Source organism: Festucalex cinctus, chromosome 6 (assembly GCF_051991245.1).
Source record: "Festucalex cinctus isolate MCC-2025b chromosome 6, RoL_Fcin_1.0, whole genome shotgun sequence".
NCBI classification, from domain to species: domain Eukaryota; kingdom Metazoa; phylum Chordata; class Actinopteri; order Syngnathiformes; family Syngnathidae; genus Festucalex; species Festucalex cinctus.
In genome coordinates this window covers 21,727,343-21,753,844 of record NC_135416.1, presented here as the reverse complement: position 1 = coordinate 21,753,844, position 26,502 = coordinate 21,727,343, and the positions used below count along the sequence as shown (strand labels likewise).

Here is a 26,502-nt window from a genome sequence, read left to right as displayed (position 1 = left end):
TGAAGCCAACAGCACCACATTATCTGCATAGAGCAGAGATGCAATGCTGAGGCCACCAAACCGGTCCCCTCAACACCTCGGCCGCGCCTAGAAATTCTGTCCATAAAAGTTATGAACAGAATCGGTGACGGTCATCCGGGAGGGACTCGGTGTCGAGCCGCTGCTCCTCCGCGTTGAGAGAAGCCAGCTGACGTGGCTCGAGCATCTGGTTCGGCTGCCTCCTGGACGCCTCCCTGGGGAGGTGTTCCGGGCATGTCCCACCGGCGGGAGGCCCCGGGGACATGCTGGAGAGACTATGTCTCTCGACTGGCCTGGGAACGCCTTGGGATACCGCCTTTGGAGCTGGTTGAAGTGGCTGGGGAAAGGGAAGTCTGGGTTTCCCTCCTACAGCTGTTGCCCCCGCGACCCGACCTCGGATAAGCAGTAGAAGATGGGTGGATGGATGACTAAAAAGTCACCATGTAAACATTATCTCAGATAGAGTAGTGCATAAGACATACAAGCACTTGAACAGAAGGGGCTAAATGTGACGAGTAACCTATTCATGTTTATTTTTGTCATAACTGAACTCATTTCGAAATTACAGATTTAGGTTATTACTGTTAAAATTATTATTACTGTTTATGTACAGTATGACTGTTGTTCCAATTACGTTGAGTGTTTTGGTTAAAGGTTGTTTTTTTTTTTATTTATTTATTTATTTATTTTTTATTTATTTTTGTATTCGCACATTTCATTAATACACATTATGTGCACAAATTAGTGCGTATGCACAAGAGTGAATAAGGCCCACTGTCTATTTTACTGTATTATACAATTAAAAAGTTAAGTTTTATCTCTGTTTTACTTAAATGCTGGGAACTGAATTTCAGAAACATTCACAATATCTTATCTTTTATTATATGACTGACAACATGGATTGTGCTCAAATTTATTATTACCCTTTTTAGATACCAGAGCCAAAGCAGTCTTCAGTCCCCAGTAACAGGTTTGTGTTTTTAAAGGCAGCACGTTCTATCTCGTTCCCAATTTTAAACTGATCCTTGCTTCTCTGAATCTGTGTTTTCTGTTCCCAGTAAACCTATTATAAGTCCAGACATGGCTTCTGAAAAGAAAGACTGTGGTAAGAAATCAGATATGTTCTTTATTGTTGTTTTGTTAAACGGTTCTGGTTGTTTCTTGAGCTGATCAATATGGGCAGAATTTCAAAACACGATATTCATGACAGATATCTTGATACAATACAAAAAGAATATGGGTTCAGTGAAAATTAAATTAGAATACAAAATGATATGTAAAGTGAAGTTTTATTGATTAGAATGCCGTCATCATCAACATTAGCATGAAGAAACCTAACCATTGAAGAAAGTAGAAATCAGTCATTTTAATACTGGTCTGCTTTACCAATAAACAACAATTGTATTAATTCATTAACTCATTCACTCCCAGCCATTTTCACTGAAGCAACCCCCGTCACTCCCTGCTGTTTTACTGGATTTTGATTGATTATGCAAGGCCCACAGAATATTACATTCTATTGCGCGCACTGCCACGCACTGGCGCGCATCCTCCCCGCATCGTCCCGACGAGTTCACGAACAGTTTGCTCATACTTCACGACCCGGTCGCGAAATTTTGTCGTGACAAAATTTTTTAACATTTCCAAATTTTTACCCTGACATGGCACGTAGTCATGACGGGTTTATGCACACTTCACACCACTTCACGGTGCCAATTCGTGCCACAAAATCGTGCAAGTGTCAGCCTTGCATAAGATGTTTTTTTTTTTTTAATTGTAGGTATATTTATTTTCAAATCTTTTTTTCTTTCTTTTCTTTTTTTTCTGGGGACCCCATGGCACCCCATCAAATGTGGACCTTAAAACTTTACTGTTGCATTTAGGCCATGTTACTTTTAAACATGTATCTTGTTTACAGATACGACTAAGAAAAAGTGGATGATAATCTGTTTGTTCTCCTTAACTCATTCATTCCCCTCTACGATTTAACTCGGGTATTTAATATATGTGGCTTGCCCCCATCCCGGAATTAACTCGGGGTTTGCGGGGTTTTTTTAATGCACTGGACGTAGGAGAACCTCATGCAAGTCCCCCCAACAAGTATTGAGCTGAAAAGAATCCATTGGAGGGGGGGGGGACACTTCACACTTGTGAAGTGCTTGTCGAGTTGTTGTCTCTCATCTTCTCAAACATGAAAATCGCGGTTTAAAAAAACAAAAACAAGAAAAAGACGGAGGGAGGGGCGACACTTCACACTTGTGTGTGAAGCAATTGTCTCACCTTCTCTTCTCCAACACTCAAATCATGGCAGAAGAATTGATTTGTAAAAACAAAAAGAAGAAGAAGTCGAGTGAGAAGCGAGTGAGCAACAGCGAGAGTGAGCCAGCGAGCAGCGGTGAGCATGAATGGCTAGCAACAAGCTACACTACACTCGCTAAACTGAGGAGAGCGATACACAAGTGCAAGCGAGGGGTGGAAGCACTACAAATACTTTTCACCATCTAAACAGTGCCACAAATTGAAGTATAAAGTGTGTGTGTGTAGCTGCATGCTGCAGGAGCTCCAGTTGGAAACCGTCAGTTAGGGTTTGTCATATTTTGTTCTTTTGTAATGATCCTTAGTTGCATATGTGGATTTCTCAGAAAGGGGAAGAATTTCTCTGATTTTCTTTCAGTAAACCATTTATAGTTATCAGTATATATGTGTGTACTTTTCTTGTGAATGGAGCTCAGAAAAAGATTGGCTGATTATATTTAAAGGATATTTTTAAGATATATTTTTATTTAACTGTGCACCTACAGTCAGAATTTTAATTTAAAAATGGTTACACAGCATTTATATTTTATTTAAACAACAGCATTTTTCATGAACCAGGTGAAGAAACTTGTTTATTATTTATTCATTTGATTTAGCCCCTATTCACTGAAATATTCGGTTTCAATAAAACTATTTGTGACATTTATATTTAGCTTTGACTCAAAATGTTCTTGCGGGAGCAAAAATATATATATCGTATATCGCTATTAAGCCAAAATATATCGGGATATGAGTTTTGGTCCATATCGCCCAGCCCTAGATGAATCACTGTGGGCAAACGTATTCACGCCACCGATCAAAGACGCAAGCGGCGTCGCCAAGCGCCATGTAGGTAAGCACGAACTTGGTACCATGCTAAATTTCATAACTTCAAGATGACTTTTTAAGTGTGCATCTATCAACCCACGTCATATGATGCCTATACTATCTATTGCCTTGTGTGTTATATTGTATAGCAGTGCACGATAAGTACTGGTCGGGTTTTTGGTTTTTACTTGAAATGCATCTTTTCACAAAACTCTCGATTTATCCATTATTTTTGTCAAAACTAGATTTTCAGTGAAACTTGCCTCTCTTCTACTGCTGATTACTCAGGAATGATAAATGCTAGAGAGATTTTTTTTTTTCTGATGAAAGAGAGGGTTTAAACTTCCTTTTGGTGGGTCCCATGTTTATACAGTATACCCACAGAACACAATATTCTTGAGGCCATCAAAAATGAATCAAAATCTTGTAAAATGGCTGGCACTGAGTGGTTGGCAGTGCTGCAAATGGCTGGCATACAATGAGTAAAAAAAAAAAAAAAAAAAAAAGAGAATCGAAAATGTAATCTGAATGCTAAAAATCTTGATCAATTCCCATCCTTACTGAGTACCCAAAAGCCTTTTTCCCAATCTCTCTCCAGTGAAGTGAAATATTTGTTTTGGCAAATAAGCTTACATGAAGTGAATTGATTATTTACAGAAATCTGAACATTATTGATTATATGCTCTTGTTTTGCTCTTGTTTGTGTTTTGGACCTCTACTGAAGTGAGTGAGGCTGACATGAGCACTTCTGCAAAGGTAATTGCACACGTACAATTATGATTGAATGTTCTTTAATCATTTTTCTTATCTATGATATGGCTAATATTAAACTTGTGCAACCATCTATCCTAACTCGGGGATGTTGGTTGTGTGTCGAATTTTGAGTGTTAGGAGGAAAGTAAATTTTGGTATACAGTATTCACTTGTTTTTTCGCTGGGGTTAGGATCCAAAAAATACCCGCAATAAATTAAATCCAACATATAGTTAGTTTTATGGTTTACATTAATTATAAATGTTTCAAGGCTGTAAAACCCCTTACCACACAGTTTCTACACTTTTCTAATCAAGGCATTTACATTTTCTCACATTTCACTCTTGTTTAAACATTATCAATGTTCAAACCTTCATAAATTTTATAAAATAGGTACATTACTGTCAGAAAATGCTTGCAAAATGGCACTAAAAAACAAAAAAATCTGCGAAACAGCGAGATCATGAAAAGTGAACCGCGTTATAGAGAGGGAAGACTAACGCTGTAATCTAACAAAAGTGGAAAAATTCAACTTATATGATAACTTTGGATTCACTGCTACAATGTTTACATTATTTTGTATTTTATATCCACCTTTTACCAGCTCTGCAAATGAATATCAATGTTGACTGACCATTCAATATGGTTTGGGTATTTCCTCATGAAATTAGTGTAATGTGTTCTATCCCATTTTTCCTCACGACTTATGGGGACCATGCTAAATTGGATATCTGTCTAATGACTAAATCTATTTATTTGCTTACTGATTTCTTTTTTTTCCCCATTTATATAAGGGCTTGGTGTTAATAACAGGAATTCCTGATGGTGACTGGTCAGAGAGTGATGTCATCAAGCTCATCCAGCCTTTTGGAAATCCCACTGATATTATCTCCGTTCCATCAATCGGAAAGGTAGCAGTTAACCAACACTGACACTGAGTCACTTTGTTCGAGCTGGATAGTTGCCAGTTCAATTCATCTCCAGTCCATCATACTCAAGAAGTTCAATCAGTACTTACTTTAATTTCTTGAGAACAATGTGCATTTTTTTTATGCTCAAAAGTAGGAGTTTTATACATGTATGTGTGTTCTTGTACATAATACATAGTGAGGACCAAAATACGTCTTTATCCAACAGAAATCAACTCAACTCAACTTTATAAAGTGCTTTAAGAACAGGCGTTGCTGTATACAAAATGCTTTACATAAACATCTGCTTTGTTCTCGTTTACTGCAAAACTAACATTTTGAAGTGTGAATATTTTTTTTATTTTTTTTAAATAAGTAAATACATTTTACATCAGTGAATAAATTAGAAGTATTGAATAAAGAGATAAATAAATACATAAATAAGTAGACTAAACATCAAACTCATACACACCACAAAACACCAAGAACAAGTCTCATGGTGCGCCAAAAGCCAAAGAATACAGATGTGTTTTAAGACGTCTTTTAAAAGAGAATAACGAGGGGGAATGCCTAATATTCAGTGGTAGGTCGTTCCAAAGGGAGGGACCGGCAACAGCGAATGGGTTAGTCGGAGTGGATATGTCATTCAAAAAGTCACTGTGATACTTAGGTGGGCGGTAGACTGTGGCAACAATGGTGGGGGTGGGGCTGGGCAGCGACAGAGCAGATCATTCAAATGAAAGGAAAGGAGCCACGGAGACTGGAAGTGCTTTCCACTTCTCGTGGTGAACTATCGCGAACCCTCCTCTGCGGCGGTTGCCGCGGGGACGAGACATGTAAACAAAGCCCAGAGGAGTGGATTCGTTTAGCTGAGAAATCGTTCCATGTTTCGGTCAGACAGAGAAAATCCAATTTGTGGTCAGAGAGGAGGTCCTGGATGTGGTGGCCCTTACTCATGAGTGAGTGAATGTTCAATAAGCCAAAGCGGACCACTGTGTTGTCTTGCTTGATAGCATTAGCCGACCGAGCTAGGCTGGCAAAGAATACTGTGGTCGGCAGACCGTACAGAATTTTTACTGGGGCGAGAGGTGGACCGCATGGTTTGAATTGTTCTTGATAAGTTGTGGTGAAAGTTTCAGCGAGATCCACGGTGAATACATCGTCTACGGGGAAGACGAGCAATGTTTGGGTGAAGAAATAGCACCGGCGGTAGCATTGGTGACACCTTGGGCAGGAGCCGGTAAATCCAACGGAGTTCAGCAGCGCTGTATTGAAGTTTCCCTGCCGCAGCTTGATGACAGGATTGAAACAGTCTGAAGTGCATAAAAGAGACCAGGTTGCGGGGCCACATGGCAGATGACAGACGCTACCTTGGGAAGGTAGGCTAACATTTAGCCAACCGAACATGATATACACCAGCAGCGATGTATCGATAGTTGAGCGGAGAATAGAGATCACTAATTTAACCGGAGATTAGCAGCAGCCAGTCGCGCCACGTGCAATCGACCGGAAGTCCGACTTCCTGCTGGATACCGCACTTCCAATAGAAGAAGAAATAGTCCACATCAGGAGGTCCATTTGGAATGGGTTTTAACCAATTTAAAAACTAGACAAATGACACGCATTTCTCCATGGATATTGATTGTAATTATTTTAACTATTCTGATTTTTTTTTCACCAACATGGAGCTCTGACAAAAAGTACAACTTGATACATCATTAGGCTATTTCTATAATGTGTAATTTTCAACTAACTTGTCTCACATGATAGACGTTTTGAGAGAAATGCCCCATACGTTGTTTTCATTGTGGATCAATTACTAAATATATTTGGGTTGTAGAGTCAGATGATACATATTAATAAAATGTCCTTTTATGGCAGGCTCTTGTGTCTGTGCCAGACTTGAAGACTGCTGAAGAAGTGGTCAAAGTTCACACCACTATTCCTGCAAAGATTAAAGACTGTGAACTGAAGATGATCAATGTCAAAGAGCATATTGGCATCGACACACCAGTAAGGCTTTTATCGTTCTTCTAATTGTACATTCATATTAGAGCTGTCAAACAATTACATTTTTTAATTAGATTAATCACATCTTATTTACTTCTGAAACTCAAAATGGACTCAACCAATTCTTCGAACCTCTCGCTTACAGATTTAGTTCTGTTCATGAGAATTGGTGTGGCCGTGTAGAGGTAACTTGAGCAGGGAATTTTTCTGTGAGAAGATATGCCATACAGGCATACAAATAATAGGCAGAATCCAGGTCCTTAGAGAACAAACCCTTAAACAGTTTGACTTTAGCCACAGGCACTTCTATGAGCCCCAGATAGGCTCCAGCACCCCCCGTGACCCTTGTGAGGAATAAGTGGTCAAGAAAATGGATGGATGGATGGATGATGTTTGAGTATCGCTACTGAACCTATTTTTTGCACAGGTGGCTCTCTACAATCTACTGATGCAGTCGTTGGACCCATTGGTAAGTTATTTCCACTAGGACTGCACAATATATTGCACAATATGTTAAATTAATATTGACTTTGCAATAATGGCCTGTGAAATGTGTATCGGAAAGATGTGCAATAAGCTTCACATGGAATTGGATGCTTTTATCTGACTTTGACCAATCAGATGTAACCTTAAAGGAAGGCACCTTTAATTTTACATGTATGGCTTGATTGGCAGTAAATAGTTAGTTTAGCTACGAAACATGCATAAGAGCTGAAGAATACACCCCAATATTGATTTATTTAACTTTTTTCAACATAGAAGTACTTCCGTGTTGGAACGCCCTCAAGTGGTGACGTAACAAGTGTGTATACTCGCTTGGCGAACAGTAGTTCACGCAGACAGAACGACGAGGAAGACACAAACGTCACTTATGCCTTACTGTATTGCAAAATTTTGCAAGGTGTCGTCAAGGAAAAACCCGCGAGGAGCACACTGGTATGTTATCCCAAAAAAAAAAAGACTATTTGCGTAGAAAATGGCTTGCTAAGTGCTGTCGACCTCCCGGCAAGGACAAGCAGGCGCGGACGTTATGTTTTATTAGCTCGTGAGTTGTTTATAGTTCACAAATTGACCATGTTCATAATCTTATTTTAACAAAAAATTTATTGAATGTGGATTAGTGTCATTATCATCGGCATGTGCGACGTACTACATTTGTGTTCTGTCCCGCTGTTCTTCCTGTGGTGCATTCCAGTTTCATTTGCATTTCTATTAATTTCGTTCGGATCCAAACCATTGATAACCAGCCTTGGTAACGGCGTCTCGCATTTCCTTACTTCATTTTGTCTATAAATAAACACGGTTAATACACAACCTTCTTGCAAGCTTTCGTTTACATCATCGGGACGCTACGCAAAAAAAGAAAAAAAAAAAAAACAGCTAGGGGAGGTTGGGCGCTGTAACGACGATACATATAATTTTACTATTTTTTTCTTTTTCCTGAAATAGTTTGTCAGTTCCACACGTTTTGCATTGCTCGTGCTGTGTGTCACTTTACCTGTTGGATATTTGCTCCTCCAAGACTTTTCTTCTTCACATCTTTCATCGCAACCAAAGCTATCCTGAGAATGTCTATTTAGTATTGCCATGTTGAATGTCTGATGTTCCAGGATGCAGTTGAGATTGTCCGCAAGGAACCGATCCTCGATTTCTTTTATTTCCAGACAGCACACATTCATTAGCGGATTGTCCATTCCTGCAGCTCCCGCACGAGCACCACTCACACCGCCTGATTCACTCGTTCATTAAAGTTTATTTTGTGCCCGAAAAGACCATCTGGCGCCACAACTTTCACATCCAAGGCAGACTTTCCTTCGGTAGGGTTATTTTGTCGTGTTGGCTCGAAGCGATAAGGTTTAATCCTTCCGGGTTTGACGCTAGATGCACGGCTGTGTTGCATAGCGCTTCCATCGTGTAGCGTTTACACACTAGTGACGTAAACATCCGGGTTATTTAGTCACGTGTAACAAACATGCCGGCGTTCGATTCATTTTAACATCGGTTTAAAAGTTATTAAATGTACATAAAAAAATAATCACGTCACCAAATTAATTATTGAAAAAGTAGCAACTTTTTGCTGCTAAAAATGGATCAATAAGTAAAGTGTTCCTTTAAATGTACTCCGGTAATCTTGCTCTCGCAAGATGAATTCTTGCGGTATTTGTGAGTTCACAAACTCCGGAGAATACTTCTTGTACCGCTCCCGCAAATAAACGCCGTTCCCGAACCACTGCTGGTTTGGACCAATCACAGAGCGACGTGTTTGGGGGCGGGATATGCAACTGTGACGAAACCAGGAAGCCAGCGCCGACACAGGGGCTAACAAACAAACCCAACATGGACTGATGGACGCTACAATTAATTATGTTCTCACAGAATTACTCAACCTTTCCTTGTTGAATGTTGAACAGTGAGAGGCGCTTCGTGCATTCCTAGGTGGTAAGATATTTGTGCTTTCCAGCCCTTCCACAAGAACGAACACGAAATTTTCACCCGTGGCCGTGATTGGTTAAAACAAACGGGTAGAATGTCCCATCGTCCAATCAGCTTGAATTGTTGTCCAGAATGTATCTCCTTTCCCCGACAAAATTACTGTGGAGAGGTACCATTTGGATATTGCCAGGTTAGTACTCCGGCACAGTGCCGGATTTCCGACGAAAGAGCCACTTGCCCAGTGGTGGGCAAACTCTGTCCTCGGGGGCTGGAGTGTGCGTGTGTGTGGGTGTGTGTGCGTGCTTGTGAATTTGTGCGAATTTGTACAGAACAGCTCACCTAAAACCTATTAAAAATCCCATTACCCTTCACCCTTACCGGATACTTAAGAGTCTCGCCAGATTCATGAAATTCAGAAGCCCGTGGACCATACATTTTTTAATTTGATTAATCACATCTTAAGAGTTTTGATTAATCATGATTTATTCATTTGCTCCTAAAAAAAAGTATACATAAGTTTTGTTTCTATATTAATGCATTCTAAATTCCAAATTCATATTCAATGCAAGCTTTCAGTATGTACTGACATATTCACTACAATTATACACAATGTCACAGATTCTTTTACGGCAGAAATGGGTCAGTAGTTAGAGCAGTTGCCTGCGACCAAGGAGACGTGGGTACAAACACCGCTTGGATAATCATTCTTTAGTACTAATGCAATATTGAATACTAATCATTGTAAAATTATTTCACTGCCATTACTAGGGATGTCACGATACCAGTAATAGTCGATGCCAATATAATTGAAATTTCACGATTCTCAATGCCATTTCGACACCACGGTAAAAATAGGGAATAAACAATAAAGCCCATGTACTTCAATATACACTCCTTTATTGGAAGAGAACAACAAACAACAATACTGTGTGCTTAAACAGAACAATTGGCATGTAGCTTTAACGCATTAAAATTAAATACTGTGCATTAAAGTATTAAACAGAGTAAACAATAAAATGGCTGATACTGTGAAAAGATTAAGAATATTGACGTTTCAGTTAGTAGGTATAGCTTAATGACTGTATGAAAACAGCAGATGCTGTACTAATACACACACAGACACACTGTGCACGGACAGATTGCAAGAAGTAATTTACAGATATGGTGTGGTGAAACCCTTTTTTTGTGATAGCCTATTTAAAAAATAAAAAATAAAAAAATGCCAGAATGACAATGGATAGCCTAGCATAACCGCACGTACGCGCGCGTGCGCGCACAAACAAACATAATAACGAATAACGTTTGATATATTATTTCAGGGTTGTTTAATGTTACTTTAGTTGATTCAGTAAATTAGTTGCCCGGCAACATTACCTAACTTTACTATGCGGGACAGACGAGGCTGAACATAACGCTAACTTTACTTCGCCAAGCAACTCATTTACTGTGGGATCATCATGCTAACGTTATTAGTTTAGATATGGGCAACAATGATAACACGCGAATTCAAATGCACTCACCTTGAAATCTTTGTACACGTCTGGATGTCGATCTTTTTAGATGTTAGGCTAAGTTGGATGTGTTCTCCCCTTTTGTCTGGAGACAGTTTCGGCATCTTTTGCATACAGGTATTTGAGGATCGATTATTAATCCTTGCGCATCAACCTCAAATCCAAAGTACTTCCATCCGCGACTTTTGGCGTTTTTCTTATAAACTAACTGAGGGACAGCTGCCGTTGCAGTTGACGACGCAGATACTACCATGTTGCACGCATTGACTGTTCCATTGGCAGGAATAGTCACGTGACGTCTTTAGATGTAGCATGGGTTGCCAGATAACCTCATTTACACCCCCCAAACAACACATAAGATGCCGCCAGATCTGCCGCCTCGGTACCAACGGTACTTCGGGTATTGTAGAAAAGGAAGTACCGTCACATTTTCAGAATCTTGGCATCGACTTGGTACCAAAGTATCGATTCTCGTGACGACCCTAGCCATTACTTTTGATGTCATTCATCATTTCATTTTGAGTATATTCTCTATTCAAAATTCAAATTCAATGCAAGGTTTCTGCTTCATACCTCAATATTCATTACATTACATGCAATGTTCCAGATTCTTTTATGGTAGCAATGGCCCAGTGCCTAATTCAACGGTAAACGGCAGACCAGGGTTTAAATCCCACCTTCACCAGATTGCAGTTCGTTTTCTTTTTATTCATTTATCATTCAAATTTAATTAATACTTTGTAATTTTCACATAATTTCTTACAATTTACCTCATAATCATCCAGCTTAGCATTCAGCTATTAGCATTCAGCTTTCAGCGTTCCCACACAATTTAATAACTATAATAACAATTTCAATTTCTGCTGAAATTACACTTTGTCTAGTTTAGTAATCAAACTTTTTTCTGCCTTTTTTCAGGAGAGTTCATCTTCAGTTAACTGGAGCAGCCTCTTGGTGATCAATAATGTTCCAGACACCCCCAGTGGCCTCTGGGATGTTAAGCAACTAGTTTGCCGTTTTGGGACTGTGGTAAAAACGCTGGAACTCTGCAATATGGTAAGGAATTCAAACATACAGCATAAAGTTATTGAGACCAGAAGTTGCAAGTATTGTCGGTAAATTTTGCACTCTGCACATTGTGGGTATTGATAAAAGAACCTGCAAATTGAATTCCATATGTTCGCCTGACTAAGGTGCAGGTCGTCTGTTCAGTTCTCTCTCAGTGTAAATATGAGATTGTTACCTGTCTCCTTTAGAGAAGCCCAGCGCACACGTGGCCTGTGTCATCTACTTGATGACCAACACAAACGTTCTCTGTGATTGAGCTGTTTTGTGACTTACTAATTTAATTCACTTAACTTCAGCAACAAAATTCACTTAACTTTAACCAGTTAGTTTTAAAGCGGGCGATCAAGGCTCAAATCAACAGGCCTTTATATCCTTATATTAAATTCTTGTATCTTGTATGTATTAACATTTTTAATAAATGTACCTGTAACCTGATTACATGTTTTTTCTCTAACTTTAATGGCTTACAGTTGCATTTAAAAAAAAAAAAATATGGTTATCTCTGCCATTCATCTTTTTTTTTTTTTTTCGTGCCTAGGTCATTTGTGAAATGGCAACTCGAGCCATGGCCCTCTCTGTCTTAAAACGCTTTGAGAGGTTTCCATGCATTATACAAAACAACCCTCTGTTCTTTTCACGCAAGCCTGACCCCAAAGCTAGCACACAGACTCCAGTATTATCTCCAAACCTACATTTGCCTGAGGTATGTTTATTATTAGTTGACACATAAATTTAGGCTTCCAACTATTGCAATGAAGTATTTTTACATAGCTGTATTTGATCTGATGTTGTAGGATATTCCTGCAAATGATGAAACCTGCAGCACAGGTGCAGCTGACCAAGATGAAAAAGCATATGAAGAAATTGTTTCCGCAGAGATGGAAAAGGGGCCAGATATATTAATGGACCCTGAAAAGTTGGCAAAAGCAGATGAAGTGATAGGAGAAAATAGAAGCCTTGTCACTCAAGAGCCCAGGAATGTGCTGTCTGAAGATGCACTTGAACCAGACAAAAAGACTGACAAAGACAATATATCAACTACTAAAGCAATCTTGAAGTCTGACGAGCAAGAGGCATCATCTAATGGGACTATTTTGCAGACCACTGCTAATGCAGCTCAGCTAGAAAAGAATAAGACTCATGTTGGTCAATATACTTCAACAGAAGTTGCCATTTCAGAGTTTTCCGAGGTAAAAAGATACATTTGATGTTTCTATTAATAATGAATTTAAGTTGTTTTTTTCCTTGAAAGTCTGTTTATTTTTTTTTCCTGAATTTCTGATTATACAATCTCTTTTTCTTAAGGATACTCCAGAGGTGCACACTGGAGGAACTGCTAGCAACCATCCAAATAAAATGGCAGCTTCTGAAAATGGTGATGAAGTTCACCTGGAAACAGAAGAGGAAAAGGTGTCTTATCAAACAAAAGATACACATAAAGTAGTTGATGAAACAAAAGGGACAGTAAATTACCATGCGGAGGATGGTTTAAAGACTCAAGAGAGGGAGGGAATTGATAAAGAAATAAAGGAGAGAGAGTGTAAAGTTAGTGAGAGGAGGGCCCAGGAGAAATCGCAAACGGCCAAGTGGGATCAGGAAGAGGAGGAAAGAACCAAAAGAGAGAGGACGGAAATGGAGAGGAAGAAGGAGCATAGTGTTGTGTCCTCAGGACTGACATCATCTTCCAAGTTTGAGACATTTAAGAGCAACTTGAACGCGGGTGAACAAAGAGTCTCTAGTGAATCAGATGCTGAACTGACTAACATGGTAAGCTCCATTTGGCAAAAAGTTCATGTTGCTATGTTATTTTTTCTATTATTGTTACCAAATGTATCCTTTCATACGATTAGGATGAGGGTGAAGATTTTGATTTATTCCCATCGATTATGAGTGACTTTGTAACTGTGGATGAAGTTGGCGACGTCACTGACTTGAATGACTTCCCCCATACCCATTCTCCTGCTACTCCAGAGAAAACCAAAGAGCAAGAGCACTCACTAACAGATTTACCACAGGATACTGATGAGGTAAAACATTATCTTTTTCACAAGCTTGTTGAGGTATTTGAGATATTTCTTATTTTCTTTTTACACTTCAAGGTTCCACCTTTGGAAGTAAATGAAGAAGAGATTACTCGTCCTTTGAAGTTTGATGACCCAATACCTGATCTTCAGCATCAGCCTTTGACATCTGAGGATCCCATAACAGATTTTGGACGTCAGCCTACAACTTCAGTTGGGACCTCTGACAGTGTATCATCAGATATGATTGGCACACTGAGTTGCAAAATTGTAACCCCATCCACAGAAACTCCAGACGAATTTCCTCCTGTCAGCCAAAAAGAGGTGCCAACTTGCCCACCAGAAGAAAATGAGACAGGTAGAATATTTAAAGAAATTGTACCTTAAGGATTTTTCCTAACTTTCATGTTCATTTTTTTTCCCATCTCTTGTCAATTTATAGAAACTATACTACCTGCTCCGATGGAATCTCTGCTCATAAATGAGACTTTTGCAACACCTATCTCAAACACAACAGTCACTGATGACTCGCCATCAGATCAACACACAATTGAGGTGAAAATGACCTTAGGAAATAATACTGGAGAAGAAAAGCAAGAGGAAGTGACGACCGTGGTGAATAGTCCTTTAAAAGATGGGAACATTGTAATGGATCAAATACAGGGCAAGGGAAAAGTGAATCTGACAGAGGACACAACGGAAAGCCTTCCTTCTGATCAGACAGGTAAAGTTCCCTTGAATTTGTTGCTCAAATTTATCATCCATTCATCCATCCATCCATTAACTGTCTTGGAAAGCAAGCAGGTGCCGTGCTCTTTGTTGACAAAATGAAACGACTCGAGCATAGGTGTTTGATGTGGCATTTCAAATAAAGACTCAGACCAAGTCCTTTTTTATCCTTGAGGCGGTGGACATTAGCATTTTTACAAAAACATTCCCTTTTCCTCGTCCTGTGTGCCAGTTCTAAACATTGCTTTTTTTAGTCACAGATTCAACTTCTTGTATGTACAAGCGGCAGCAGCGCAACAAGTTCCCAAGTTGTGCAAGTCATTTGAACTCATTCACTCCCAGCCATTTTCACAGAAGCAATCCCGTTCGCTCCCGCCTGTTTTACTTTTTTTTGACTGATTTTGCAAGGCCCACAAAATATTGTGTTCTATTGCTATAAAAGCATGGAACCTATCAAAATAAAGATTAAAGTCTCTTCGTTCATCAGGAAAAAAATGTATGTTTCTATCTGTTTCCGTTTTGCAGCAATTAGCATTAGAAGAGAGCTAAGTTTCAGCAGTTTTCACAAATCTATTTAAAATTGTAAGTAATTCAGCTTTTTTTCTACATGGCCCTGGTTGATCTCCTTTGCTCTGCTGCCACCTGCTGGCCGTTTGTGTAATAACTAATTTCTGCAACCGTTCTTTGCAGTTGAGGCTGCATCAAAGCCTTATGCATGCTTGTATAAAAAAAAAGAAAAAAGAGCAACGTATAAATACGTCTTTGGGACACTTAAAACATTAAAAAAAACGTATTTACACGTTATTGGGAGCAAATGAGTTAAAATGCACTGCGATTGGCTGGCAACCAGTTCAGGGTGTACCACACCTACTGCCCGAAACCAGCTGGGATAGGCTCCAGCACCCCCGTGATCCTTGTGAGAAGAAAGCGGATAACACTTTACGAGACTGGTACCGGTAATTGGTGCAAACACTATTTGGCACAACTCAGCCCCAAATAAAAACCCTAGCGAATAGAATAGGGAGATGGCAGTGTCGTTAAAAATTGCATTATGCAATATGTAAATGCATGTTAATTGTTATTACTCTTACTGCATCTCATTTTGCAATTGGTCATGATAATTAATGTGGTTACGTGGGAAGGAACGAACAAAGCAATGTTTTGCCATGTGGGATGCAATTGGTTGAAAATTGATAAATTTTGATTGAAAGTTCTACTTGCATTTTTTGTTCTAGTCTCTTCTGTAAACATAGACATCCCAACAACCACTGAAGAGAAGAGTGGGGATAAGCCACTAACGAAAACGCTCATGGCCGCAGACAACAACGTCCATTTTGACCCCAGCATACCAGTTGGTAAGATGCCTACTTGGATGTATTAGCATTGCATGGCTTACTGAAAATGTTGTATATAGTTATGCTCATAAGTATACGTACCACTAGGGCATTTAAACTTATGAGCACAACTATACATGTACAAAAGCTAAATGTCGCTTAATGACACAAAATTGCTATAAATTATCACCAAAATTTACATGCATATCTCTACTCTAGTTCACTTCAATCTCTGAAAATATCAAATAATTGCCACAGTATTTGGGATCTTATGGTCATTAAGATTTTATTTTCTGCCATACAGTTGTAGGGCTGTGCTCAAAAAATCGATACGTTGCTGGCCTCATTACAATACACGTATCGATACGCAGGCGTCAGAATCGATTTTGCTTGTTAATTTTAAATAGGCAGTTAATGTTTGCCTTTGCAGCTTGCATTGTACCTAAAAACTAAAAACCAGCAGCGTCTTTGAAGTTAATTGCCTTCAATTAATGCAAAAATAGCTCACCAGTGATTGGACACTGTGTCTTGCTAAGAAAAATGAAAGCAGAGGAAGAATATCAACATTTATTTACTTATAAACTTAACATGGCACGTGTCTCAATGTACCAATTTTCCTATATTTTGTTTAAAAAAAAACAAAATAAAATGTGTTACATAAAAAAATGTTTTTATTTTCCCGAATATTTCAAATAAGCACATTTTGGAGCTGTAACTTTAATACTTTGATGTTTTTGCTCATATCGACTCATGCCTATTAATACATTTTCCCGGTGTGTCTGTGAAAACTGCTCCTTGCTCTGCAGTGCGTACACATTTAGACCAGGCATGCCGCTTGGTGGTAAACCAGACGAGCTACTAACAAAAACATTTTTGTCATAATAAACATATCCTTTAGGTATACATATGACTGTTGTTATAAAATGCAAGTAAATTAATGTAAAATATCGGGATACGTATCGCTTTGAAGATCAGGTATTGGGATACATATGTATCGCGATACTTAACGTATCGTGACCCCTGTATCGTGATACGTATCGTATCGAGAGGTTGGCGGCAATACCCAGCCCTATACAGTTGCGCTCATAAGTTTACTTACGCCTAGGGTATGTAAACTTGCGAGAACATACATTTCAACACCACGAGGTGATACACATGACAACCAGGAAGAATTAGATTAAAGTAATCTTCATCTGTGCATTGTGTCAAAAAGTTGTTTTTCACTAAATTTGTCTATAGTGAAGTGGTTTCTGTTTATGTTGATCATCAGGGGGGGTTTTTTCTATCAAGAAGTTTATACAAGATATTTGTCATTGATTTAATTCCATTTCCTCAAAAATTATATTTGAACTTCCAAGATTTTGGGAATGTTTGAGGGCTGCTTGATTATGAAGAAAATATTAATCACTATTAATTTGGTAAAAAATGAAATCATGATTAGGACACATTTGTTTTTGCTATAAAACAAGAAAATGTTTAAACATGTCAAATGTTGTATACTGAGAGGTTGGATCCCAAGGCGCAGACACAAATAAGGTCTTATCTATTTATTCACATCGTGAAGCAGAAACTAAGAGAGCGGTACACAGAAACAGTTAGACAATAATCCGGCAAACCACACACAATTCTCAGAATGCACCTACAGATAGTGAATCGTAAAGGACTAAAGAATGACATCACATAGGTCCAGCCATCACCTAAAGGATTAAAGGTTGACATCACGAACATCACGTTGTGTAAACAGACACTTGTTACATCAGTACCTAAACAGACACATAACAGGTCATGAACTCTAGCGCACGGTCATGAACTCTACTCAAACCTAACCCAGGCGTGACCCCAAACATGGGCAATATTACTCCTGCGTGACTCAAGTCATGATATAAAAAATATTAAGACACATTTCTTTGAAACACTATAATTATACAAGTTACTTTTGGACCAATTGAGATTTGCTAAATTAGTCATTTTATTTTATTTTTTATTTTTTTAAAAGGTGCAAATATATAAATTTAAACAACTCAAAATTAGTATTAATAATCGATAAATGGTACTTCATTTCTTCATTTATAGCGCTTTACGTTTTGACTACTCATTCATCTACTGAAGAGCAACTCGGGATTCAGTATCTTGCTCACAATGGCCTGGGATCGAACCCATGAACTTGCAACCCTCAGAGTTTCGAGACGGCCATTCTACCACTGATCCATGCCTCCCCCATCTGCTACACATTCGAAAAATTTACGTAGTAGGGTGTAGGAAGAATTGTAAATATAGTAATCATACATTTGCTGCAATGAAGTCCCAGAAATAATGTCCAAAAAGCATATCGATGTGACAACAAGCAAGCGTGGCTATTGTTTACAAATAGGCGTCTCTCTATACACGGTTCTTATCGTGTGAACTCAACTCTCCAGCGTGAACCCTCGTGATCTTGTGGTCTGGCGGGTGCAGATTTCCAGACACGCAACGCACGCAGTAATTGCAGTCCGTACAGCCGCCATATGGAAAACGCATGGTGTCCGTTCCGCAGTGTGAATTGGGCATTAGAATCTTGACATGCATTAAGAGTCCGTCCTAAAACAGAGAGAATCCGGTCACTTTTCAAAAGGAAACATTTTAAAAGCCTCGGCTAATCAAGTAACCGGAAAAGTCAGTACGTTTTTTTTTTTTTTATTCTTTCAACTGTGCTGCCCGCCGCGGCCCAATCCAAATTGGCACATGGCCCGGTACCGGCCTGCGACTCGGTGGTTGGGGACCACTGGTTTAGCACACATCACGATTAACACATCATAAAATAATTTTGTGATTAAATGTACTGGCTAATCTAAAGCCTGGTTCACACGGCAAGATTTTAAAATTGTCGGCCGATTTCCAATCTTTGACAGACACCACACGTGAAGAGAAAAAATCACGGGAGTTCCAGTTTTGAACGTACCGTGCGTGGTGTGCGGCCACACTGCACAATCAACACACTCCACACGAGCCGAGTTCATTCAAGAATGTGACGGGAAGTCTCGCAAAACCTCTCGAGATTAAACTTGGCTTCCGAGTCGTCAACATGAGTCGATCCTGGTTTTCAGCCGAAAAAGCGGTATAAAAAGAAAAGGTGTTGTTTAAAGGAGTGTAAATAGGCACTGGCGAGACTTCGCTTGCCCTCGGCTCGGTGCTGGCGGCGCGGGTTGGCGTCCCACCCGGAGACCACGTTTATTTGTGGAGAATGTGTGTGCGTGTATAAAAAAAACAAACAAACAAACAAATAATTTAAAAAAACTAAAAGAATGTAATAGCGCGAGCACGGACTTTCTGCTGCGTCATGACTGTTTTGATTTTGGATTCCCCACCGGTTTCCTCGCTGGCTCGCTTTCTGATTGGCTGCGCGTCACTGTCAATCTGCTGCGCGAAGCGAAATCGGGCCAAAAAAATCCAACATGTTGGATATGCCCGAATTCAAGTTGGGGGGTCCTTCCGAGCGCCGATATCGGAAGGCGCTGTGTGTGGTGACAATACACACGGGAGGATTATCTGTGAAGATTATCGCTTGCGTCTCGGCGCGTCCTTAAGATTGTCGGGAGGGGAAATTCGGGGCTAAATTCGGGCCAATTCTCCTGCCGTGTGAACCAGGCTTAAGCTGAAAGATATTGCTTTGAGATATGACGTTCATACACAAAAAAAAAAAAAAAAAAAAAAAAAAACATAACATGTATCATTCGTAATTCAGTTATGTAGAAGAATTGTCATTGTATAAACGTGTAAAATTGCTTGGCTTAGTATATAAAAGGTACATGAGGATAATTCCGATTGCCACCACTTGAAGGCCATCTTACATGTAAATGTTACAGGAGTGAATCTGGTTACTGACTCATGCCTAGTCAGGAACCAGATTTCGCTTTGTAGTTGGTAAAAGCGGAGTTAAAATTCCAGTGTGCAGCTAGGGGTGTCCAGTGGTTGTATAATGCTGTCGTAAACCTGTGTTCCTGGCTGTGGACAGAAACTATTCTGCAAACGCTTACATTCCTTTGTGATCTGTTCAGTTGCTTCAAAAGCTGTGGTTGGGTGACCAACCGCAGTTAATCTAAATGAGGTTTTACCTCCTGTCATGGAATGTGGTAGAACTGCAGAGAGTTTACTTTAGAAAAGTAAAAAATTGAGAGTGAACTGGGCAATAATTGTTACACATAGACAAACAAGTACACTGTGTTCCAAATATGCCTTGCATTTGCATTTTAAGGCTTGGTGTTCACCCATGTAACTGGGGGCGTGAAATCCAAATAAAAAGAGGGTGCCGAGAGGATTCTTTTAGAGAGTGCAGTAGTGAATTATATTAGTCAGTTCCTCTCCTCTCTCCTCGTGAGCTTTGAACTGAGTGTCTTCTCTCCTTTTTGTGTGGTGTTTAATAAATGTCAAATGGGGAAAATTTTGTTTGTTTTTTTTAAATCCTGTTTTTTTTTTTTTCTTCCATTCTATTGGTGTCCAGTGTTTTCTCAAATGAAGTTTTATTTCAAACAATTTTGCCAATATTCACCACTCTCCATCTGTGTGCATGCATCAGGTATGGAATTCTTGGTCCCCAAAACAGGCTTCTTCTGCAAAGTGTGTAACCGTTTTTTCATCGGAAACAAAGACACTCAGATCACCCACTGCAAAAGCCTCAAGCACTTTGAGAACATGCAGGTATGAAAGCACGCCCACTATTTTCTGAATTTAAATTACATCCCAAGTATGTTGAGCCCTCTATATGTTGCATAGTCATGATGACTAATGTAATTGTCTTGTTCATTCTTTTGCAGAAATACTTGGAGACAAAAAAAACAAAACGTCAGTAGTTTGGATAGCTGCTCTTGAGTGACTATGGACATTCCTTGATAAGATCCCATCTCTTTCTTGTCCATGCAAAATAAAGACTTATCCCCAGGACGCAGCATATGTAGATGTTTTATGCTTTGCTCAACAGGTTTCAGTTTTCAACACATTGTGACGTTCAAGGGATTAACCTATATCTATAACCTGGCAATAGCCAAATGGATATGCTTCGCATTTGCCATCCGGTACCACTCCACAGTAATTTTGTTGGGAAAAGGCGGGACATCCTGTCCAATAATTCGAGCTGATTGGACGATGCGACATTCTACCCGTTTGTTTTAACCAATCACGGCCACAGGTGAAAATTTCATGTTTGTTCTTGTCGAAGGGGGGACAAGTACGAACATCTTACCAGCTAGAAATGCACAAAGCGCCCCTCGCCATTCAAGGAAACGGTGAGTCATTCTGCAAGAACAGAATTAATTGCACCGTCCATTCGTCCATGTTTGATTTGTTTTTAAAGCTCCGGCGTCTGCGCTGGCTTCCTGGTTTCGTCACAGTTGCATATCCCACCCCCAAACACAATCTCGCTCTGTGATTGGTCCAAACCACGGGAATTTCGGGAGCGGCAGTAATCTGTGGGAGTGGTACAAGATGGTATTCTCCGGAGTTTGTGAACTCATAAATACCGCGAGAATTCATCTTGCGAGAGCAAGGTTACCATTTCTAATGGAAAACTGAATTATCTTTAAATTATTTCTTTTTAAAAATGGCTGACGTAACTGGTGCTATAATTTTTTTAACAGATATAAATGTTTTCAACAAATTATTGTTCCTTGTCAAAACAACAGTTGTTTTTAGTTTAGTTACTCCTAGGAGGTCTGGCTATAAAGAAAAATGATTGCTGAGTTCGAAAGTCAGACATCCCTGTATGGTTTGTAGTCTTTTGTTTCTGTGAAACCACCTCCACTGTGGTAAACGTAGTTTAAGTACATATTTTCTCACTGATTTAATTCTGTTGATACTGCCTTAGTTTCATTGAAATACATACTGATTTCTGATCAAAGAACAAGGTGAAACTACTGTTAAGAGGGCTGCAAGAAACATGAAAGAAAATGTTCCCTGAACTATGCCCCCATCCACCACCACACCACCGCCACCACACACACACACACACACACACACACACACACACACACCCACACACACACACGCACACACCCCCACACACACACACTGCTTTTCAGCATAGTGTATTAATTTAACTTGTGTGTTGTATGCCAATGTACCATGCATTAAAGATACTTGGTATAGCAGTTTGATCTTGGGTTTATTGCACGTTGTTCAGGTTCATTCATAATTTTGCAAGCAGCAGTATTTTCTTTAATTAATCTGACTAGTACATCTTCCTTTAAAAATACAAATTTAGTCAAAGTAAACGTTTCATAGTTTTGTATTTAATTTTATCGTGATTTAAAAAAAAAAAAATGTGAATAATGTGTGGTGATTTTAACCAGCTAGCAAAACTAGCCCGCCAAGTTTGACCCTCCTCGCGAGACTCATGAATATTAATTAAGTGTGGTGACGTGTATCATGCGGTTCCCCATTGGCGCCGGGTGCCGTGATAATGTGATATGGCAATCATTTGGCACCTGGGGGTCCAATCACATTTGAGGGGGGGGTAGGCCTACCCTTTGGCTCCGCCAGTGGCCGTGTGTTACATCAAAGTAAAAAATAAATAAAAAATTGCCATAAATATCAATTAGAACGTTCACTTAAAAGGAACAAAGTAATCTTTGTAAACTATTTGAATTAAAAAATAAAATAAAATGAAGCGAGTTGTATACTTTTTTCATGTAGGCGGCACAAAATGTGTGCTATGTAGTAATAGAAGTCACATAAATCAAGACTGAGATTTTCAGTGGGGTGCATTTTTAGTGCTGACATCATTTTTACATACATACATTTTATACAATTGCCAATGTTAATCCTAATCACCAAGTGTCCCTTTAAACCAGTTTGAGAGAGAGGGAGAGAGTGTGATGTATGGGATTTACTATTGTCCATGAAGTATACACTCTGGCTCTAGCGAGCAACAAGGAGAATTAAGGCAGTAGTAGACGGTTGGATGTGCGCTCGTAAAGTTGCCTGTTGGACTAATAAAACAGCATTTTCTGGAGAACCAAAGAATTCACTTTATTTCACATGGTGTCAGAAGAATGCGACCAAAAGAATGCGGTTACAATGTCGAAGTTTAGTCCACCTGAAGAGTTTGTAGGGTCTCTGCCATTGTCTGCTGGAAAATTTTGGGTGCACTTGTTATCCCAAAAGGGAGTCTTCGGAAGGCGTAACTCCCAAAAGGTGTGATGAAGGTGGTTAGCTGATGACTGTCTTCCTGCAATGGAATCTGATAGAATTCACTTGCTGCATCCAACGTTGTGAACACTTTTGAACCTGAGAGCCTTGGCATAATTTCCTCGATTGTTGGTAGGATTACATACTTTTCATGTTTACAGCTCGATTCAATCTTCTTAAAGGTGCACGATGCAAGATTAGACTCAAATTTGAGTGTTAAAATAACCATATTTTTCACCCGCACATGTTTTAAGAATTGTATAATGGACAGGACGCACGACTGCGGCACAATGACTGTTGCCCCTATTTTTCTGTAAAAGGAAAAAATGTTGGAACGTTCGGGCCAGAAACTTTAGCTTTTGCTCTGAGCATGACGTCATGCGCATGCACGATATTGTCCCCGTTAGCTCTCCCGATTGTTCACGCAACTTCACGAACAGGACAGCTAATTCAAACTGGTTTTAAAGAGACCTGCACCCGATACGTCTCAATCCCTTATGGAGACTCCACAGAAGACAAAGAGAAGTAAAAAAAACTTTCAGACCAGCGTCACGGGAGGGCGAGGATAAATAGGAGCAGCGTTGTGGAGAGAGAGCTAAGAGTTATCCTGAGGATGAAACGGGGACCACAGCTTGCTGACTTTTTGCTAAAAAGGTAAGACCTCTTAACGAAAATACAATATGGTCTATTTATGATTCGCAGTGCAGAATAAAACTATCACACGGTTGCTAACTAATGTCTCCGCACTTGGGCATATTAGCAACGCACTGCTATCCCCAATGTCATCAGATTCACAGGATGCACTATTGACGTTTACGCGGCGCCCTGTAGACAGTTGATAGACGCACAGCAGACAGCTGATAGTCGCGCCTTCCGCCCTCGAAAAGACAAACAACTTGGAGATTAGTTCGCGTCTATCAGCTGCATGCGGGGCGCCGCGCAGTGATACGAACTAACAGAAACGTAGTGCCTGGCGGTAATGGCGTCTGACTTTTTTCAGAAAGGAGTATATGATGCAAACGTATCACGCTTTTGAACACAAATTGTTTTTAGAAGAAAAACACTTTATTTCCGTGACCCCAGCCAGCTTCCTGAACTATTTTCCTATCGTCCAACACCGGACCAGAACTCGTGTCACAGAACGCTGTCAGGGGTAAGTCAGTGATGATCGCACACACTAGAGGTGAGGGTGAAATAGAGATTCATGTCAAAAAAGCCGAACTATCTCTTTAACTCTTTGACTGCCAGCCATTTTCGGAAAAGGTAACCCCATACTGCCAGCTGATTTACAGAATTTTACCGATCTTTCAAGCTCCACAGAAAATGTTGTGTTAGGACTATGGAAACGCGGATACTACCAAATGAAAGATTGAAGTCACATCTTTCATCTAAAAAAAAAAAAGTTTGTTTCTACCTTATTCGGATCTTCAGTAATCAACAATAGAAAACAGCTTCGTTTCACCCAAATCCTCTATTTTCTTCCAAAATACGGAGAAATCAAGCTTTTTGTGAAACGATGTTATTTCATGCACTCTAGTGAATTTGGCACTTTTTTTTTTTTTGCATGAGTGATTCTACAAACACCTAAATTTCTATAAAACACTACCCCAACAATAAAAAATGTTTTTTGATTGCAAAATAACAGTTTATTTACATTCAACAGTAGCAATCCGAACAAACAATTTGGAAAACTCTTTGCAAACTATTTACACGTGCGCAACAGTTTTTGTCAGTCTGCTTCTGCATGGACTGATTTGCGTAGAGGTTGGTATGATGAACGATGTGCTGGAGAAGTTCATCCGTGATGAAGAGCTCCAGGATGTCAGCTGGCAGGTGGGAATTCAGCTCTGCTGCAGCATCCCTTGGTCCTGGTTTTGCAGCAAAGGGGAAGATGGTTGGCTGCCAGCCGAATTCATCAACTTCAAGCCAGCCAGAATCTTTGGGATCTGCAAATATACATTTCAATATCATATCATTTTAGAGCAGTGTGATGCAATGTGTGTGTGTGTGTGTGCATATGTTTACCTTTTTTTCTTGGGTGTATTGGTTGATGCACATTCTGTAAATTATAGACGTTTACCATCAAATATTTTATTAGTGCTGTGGAGAATCTTTTCTTTTTACCTTTGTTCTGCTCACTGTGAGAGGTCACTTTGGGCCCTATGAGGAGGAGCTGAAAGAAACATATACAATTACAATACTATCGAAAGACTTTCCTTTTATTGTTGCGGTGTATTGAAAATGTTTTTTTGTTTTGTTTTGTTTTTACCTTTCTTTGTCGTAGAACCAGCGGTCGGACGTTGCTGTGAGCACGATCTATAAAATATACATTTACGTTTGTATAGGTAATAGATGTTTTAGTGTTTATCAGCACATTATACACGCTGCTAGCAGATCGCCCGAAAAGTATTCTTACTAGCAATCTCTTAGCATGTTAGCGCTTACCTTCACGTTCTTTGGAAGACTGTCCAAGACTGTCTTGCATAGTAGTCGTCATCGTCCGATGAAACGTCATCTGTGCAGACGTGCTCGGTTGTGCACCACATTTCTCCGGTGTTAGCATCGCTAGCTGGTGGGGCCTTAGGACGTTATTAGCATCGCTAGCCGGTGGGGCCTTAGGACGTGTTCGAAACGGCCGCGTCACCGCTTCAACTATGACTTAACCCCGTCATCACTGTGCTCTTGAGCACTGGTCGATGCTTTTGAGCTTTGAAAATAAGGATCAAGCGTGAGCTGCTTGCCATCTGTAGCCTTTTCGACTCCCTTAGCCAAGTTAGCCATTCTCTCCCCCTCAACACTGTAGCTCAGCCTCTCTTCTTCTACTGTTGTCTCCTACCCGATCTTGTCCAAAAGACTCATCACAGCCATCTAGTGGCCAGGAATACTCATATAGTAACCCGATCGGCTTGATACTTGGAGCACAGCTGCCCAAGGCTTTCCTCCACCCGTTTCCATAAAAAAAAATAGTAGACGTTAATTAACGTCTATGGCGGCCAATCCTAGGATTATACTGAACGTTTTTAAACGTTTATGGCGGTCAAAGAGTTAATTACCGCCTCACCCCAGGCTGACGGTACACAACTGCCACACAGTGGCCATTTCTCATAATGCATTTAGAAGCGTCAAGTCAGCTGTGATCTGAAACTTCTGTGATAATTTATTGTCTGGAATGCCCACAACGAGTTTATCTCAGATTTGTTCATCTCTCTTATCACCAAACTCACAATTCTCTGCCAACTCGTACAAAGCTCTGATCATCGAACTTCTTCAACACGATGTCGTAATCCTTTTTCTATTCTTCGACCTCAAACTCGAAGGAACTGAATATTTTTTTCAGATTCACTGCCCATGCATAAATGAGTGAACTGACATGGACTTCACCGTCCTCGTTCAATTTCGTCGCCGTTCGAAAGCGTGAAAATCGTTGTTTCCGCTCC

General features: G+C 39.8%; 1 protein-coding gene and 1 long non-coding RNA gene across 3 annotated transcripts in view; one reads left to right on the top strand and one right to left on the bottom strand.

Annotated features, from left to right (window-relative positions):
* Positions 1-22,026, top strand: part of LOC144020227 (uncharacterized) — a 60,763-nt gene extending 38,737 nt beyond the window's left edge. For both annotated transcript variants that reach the window (XM_077523495.1, XM_077523494.1), the window contains 16 exons: positions 951-988; positions 1,077-1,123; positions 3,866-3,897; positions 4,688-4,804; positions 6,683-6,814; positions 7,239-7,280; positions 11,674-11,811; positions 12,362-12,526; positions 12,618-13,013; positions 13,129-13,590; positions 13,674-13,850; positions 13,923-14,202; positions 14,287-14,568; positions 15,809-15,928; positions 20,460-20,581; positions 20,698-22,026. In XM_077523495.1, the coding sequence (XP_077379621.1) occupies positions 951-988; positions 1,077-1,123; positions 3,866-3,897; positions 4,688-4,804; positions 6,683-6,814; positions 7,239-7,280; positions 11,674-11,811; positions 12,362-12,526; positions 12,618-13,013; positions 13,129-13,590; positions 13,674-13,850; positions 13,923-14,202; positions 14,287-14,568; positions 15,809-15,928; positions 20,460-20,581; positions 20,698-20,733 (2,586 nt within the window). In that variant the 3' untranslated portion in view covers positions 20,734-22,026. The remainder of the gene's footprint in view (positions 1-950; positions 989-1,076; positions 1,124-3,865; positions 3,898-4,687; positions 4,805-6,682; positions 6,815-7,238; positions 7,281-11,673; positions 11,812-12,361; positions 12,527-12,617; positions 13,014-13,128; positions 13,591-13,673; positions 13,851-13,922; positions 14,203-14,286; positions 14,569-15,808; positions 15,929-20,459; positions 20,582-20,697) is intronic.
* Positions 22,027-24,764: 2,738 nt separating this feature from the next.
* On the bottom strand, positions 24,765-25,869 carry LOC144021069 (uncharacterized). Its single transcript, XR_013284042.1, has 5 exons — positions 25,511-25,869; positions 25,335-25,381; positions 25,190-25,238; positions 25,091-25,124; positions 24,765-25,011 (listed from the first exon to the last, which is right to left on the bottom strand). It is a non-coding gene; the product is annotated as an uncharacterized LOC144021069 (long non-coding RNA).
* Positions 25,870-26,502: the final 633 nt, after the last annotated feature.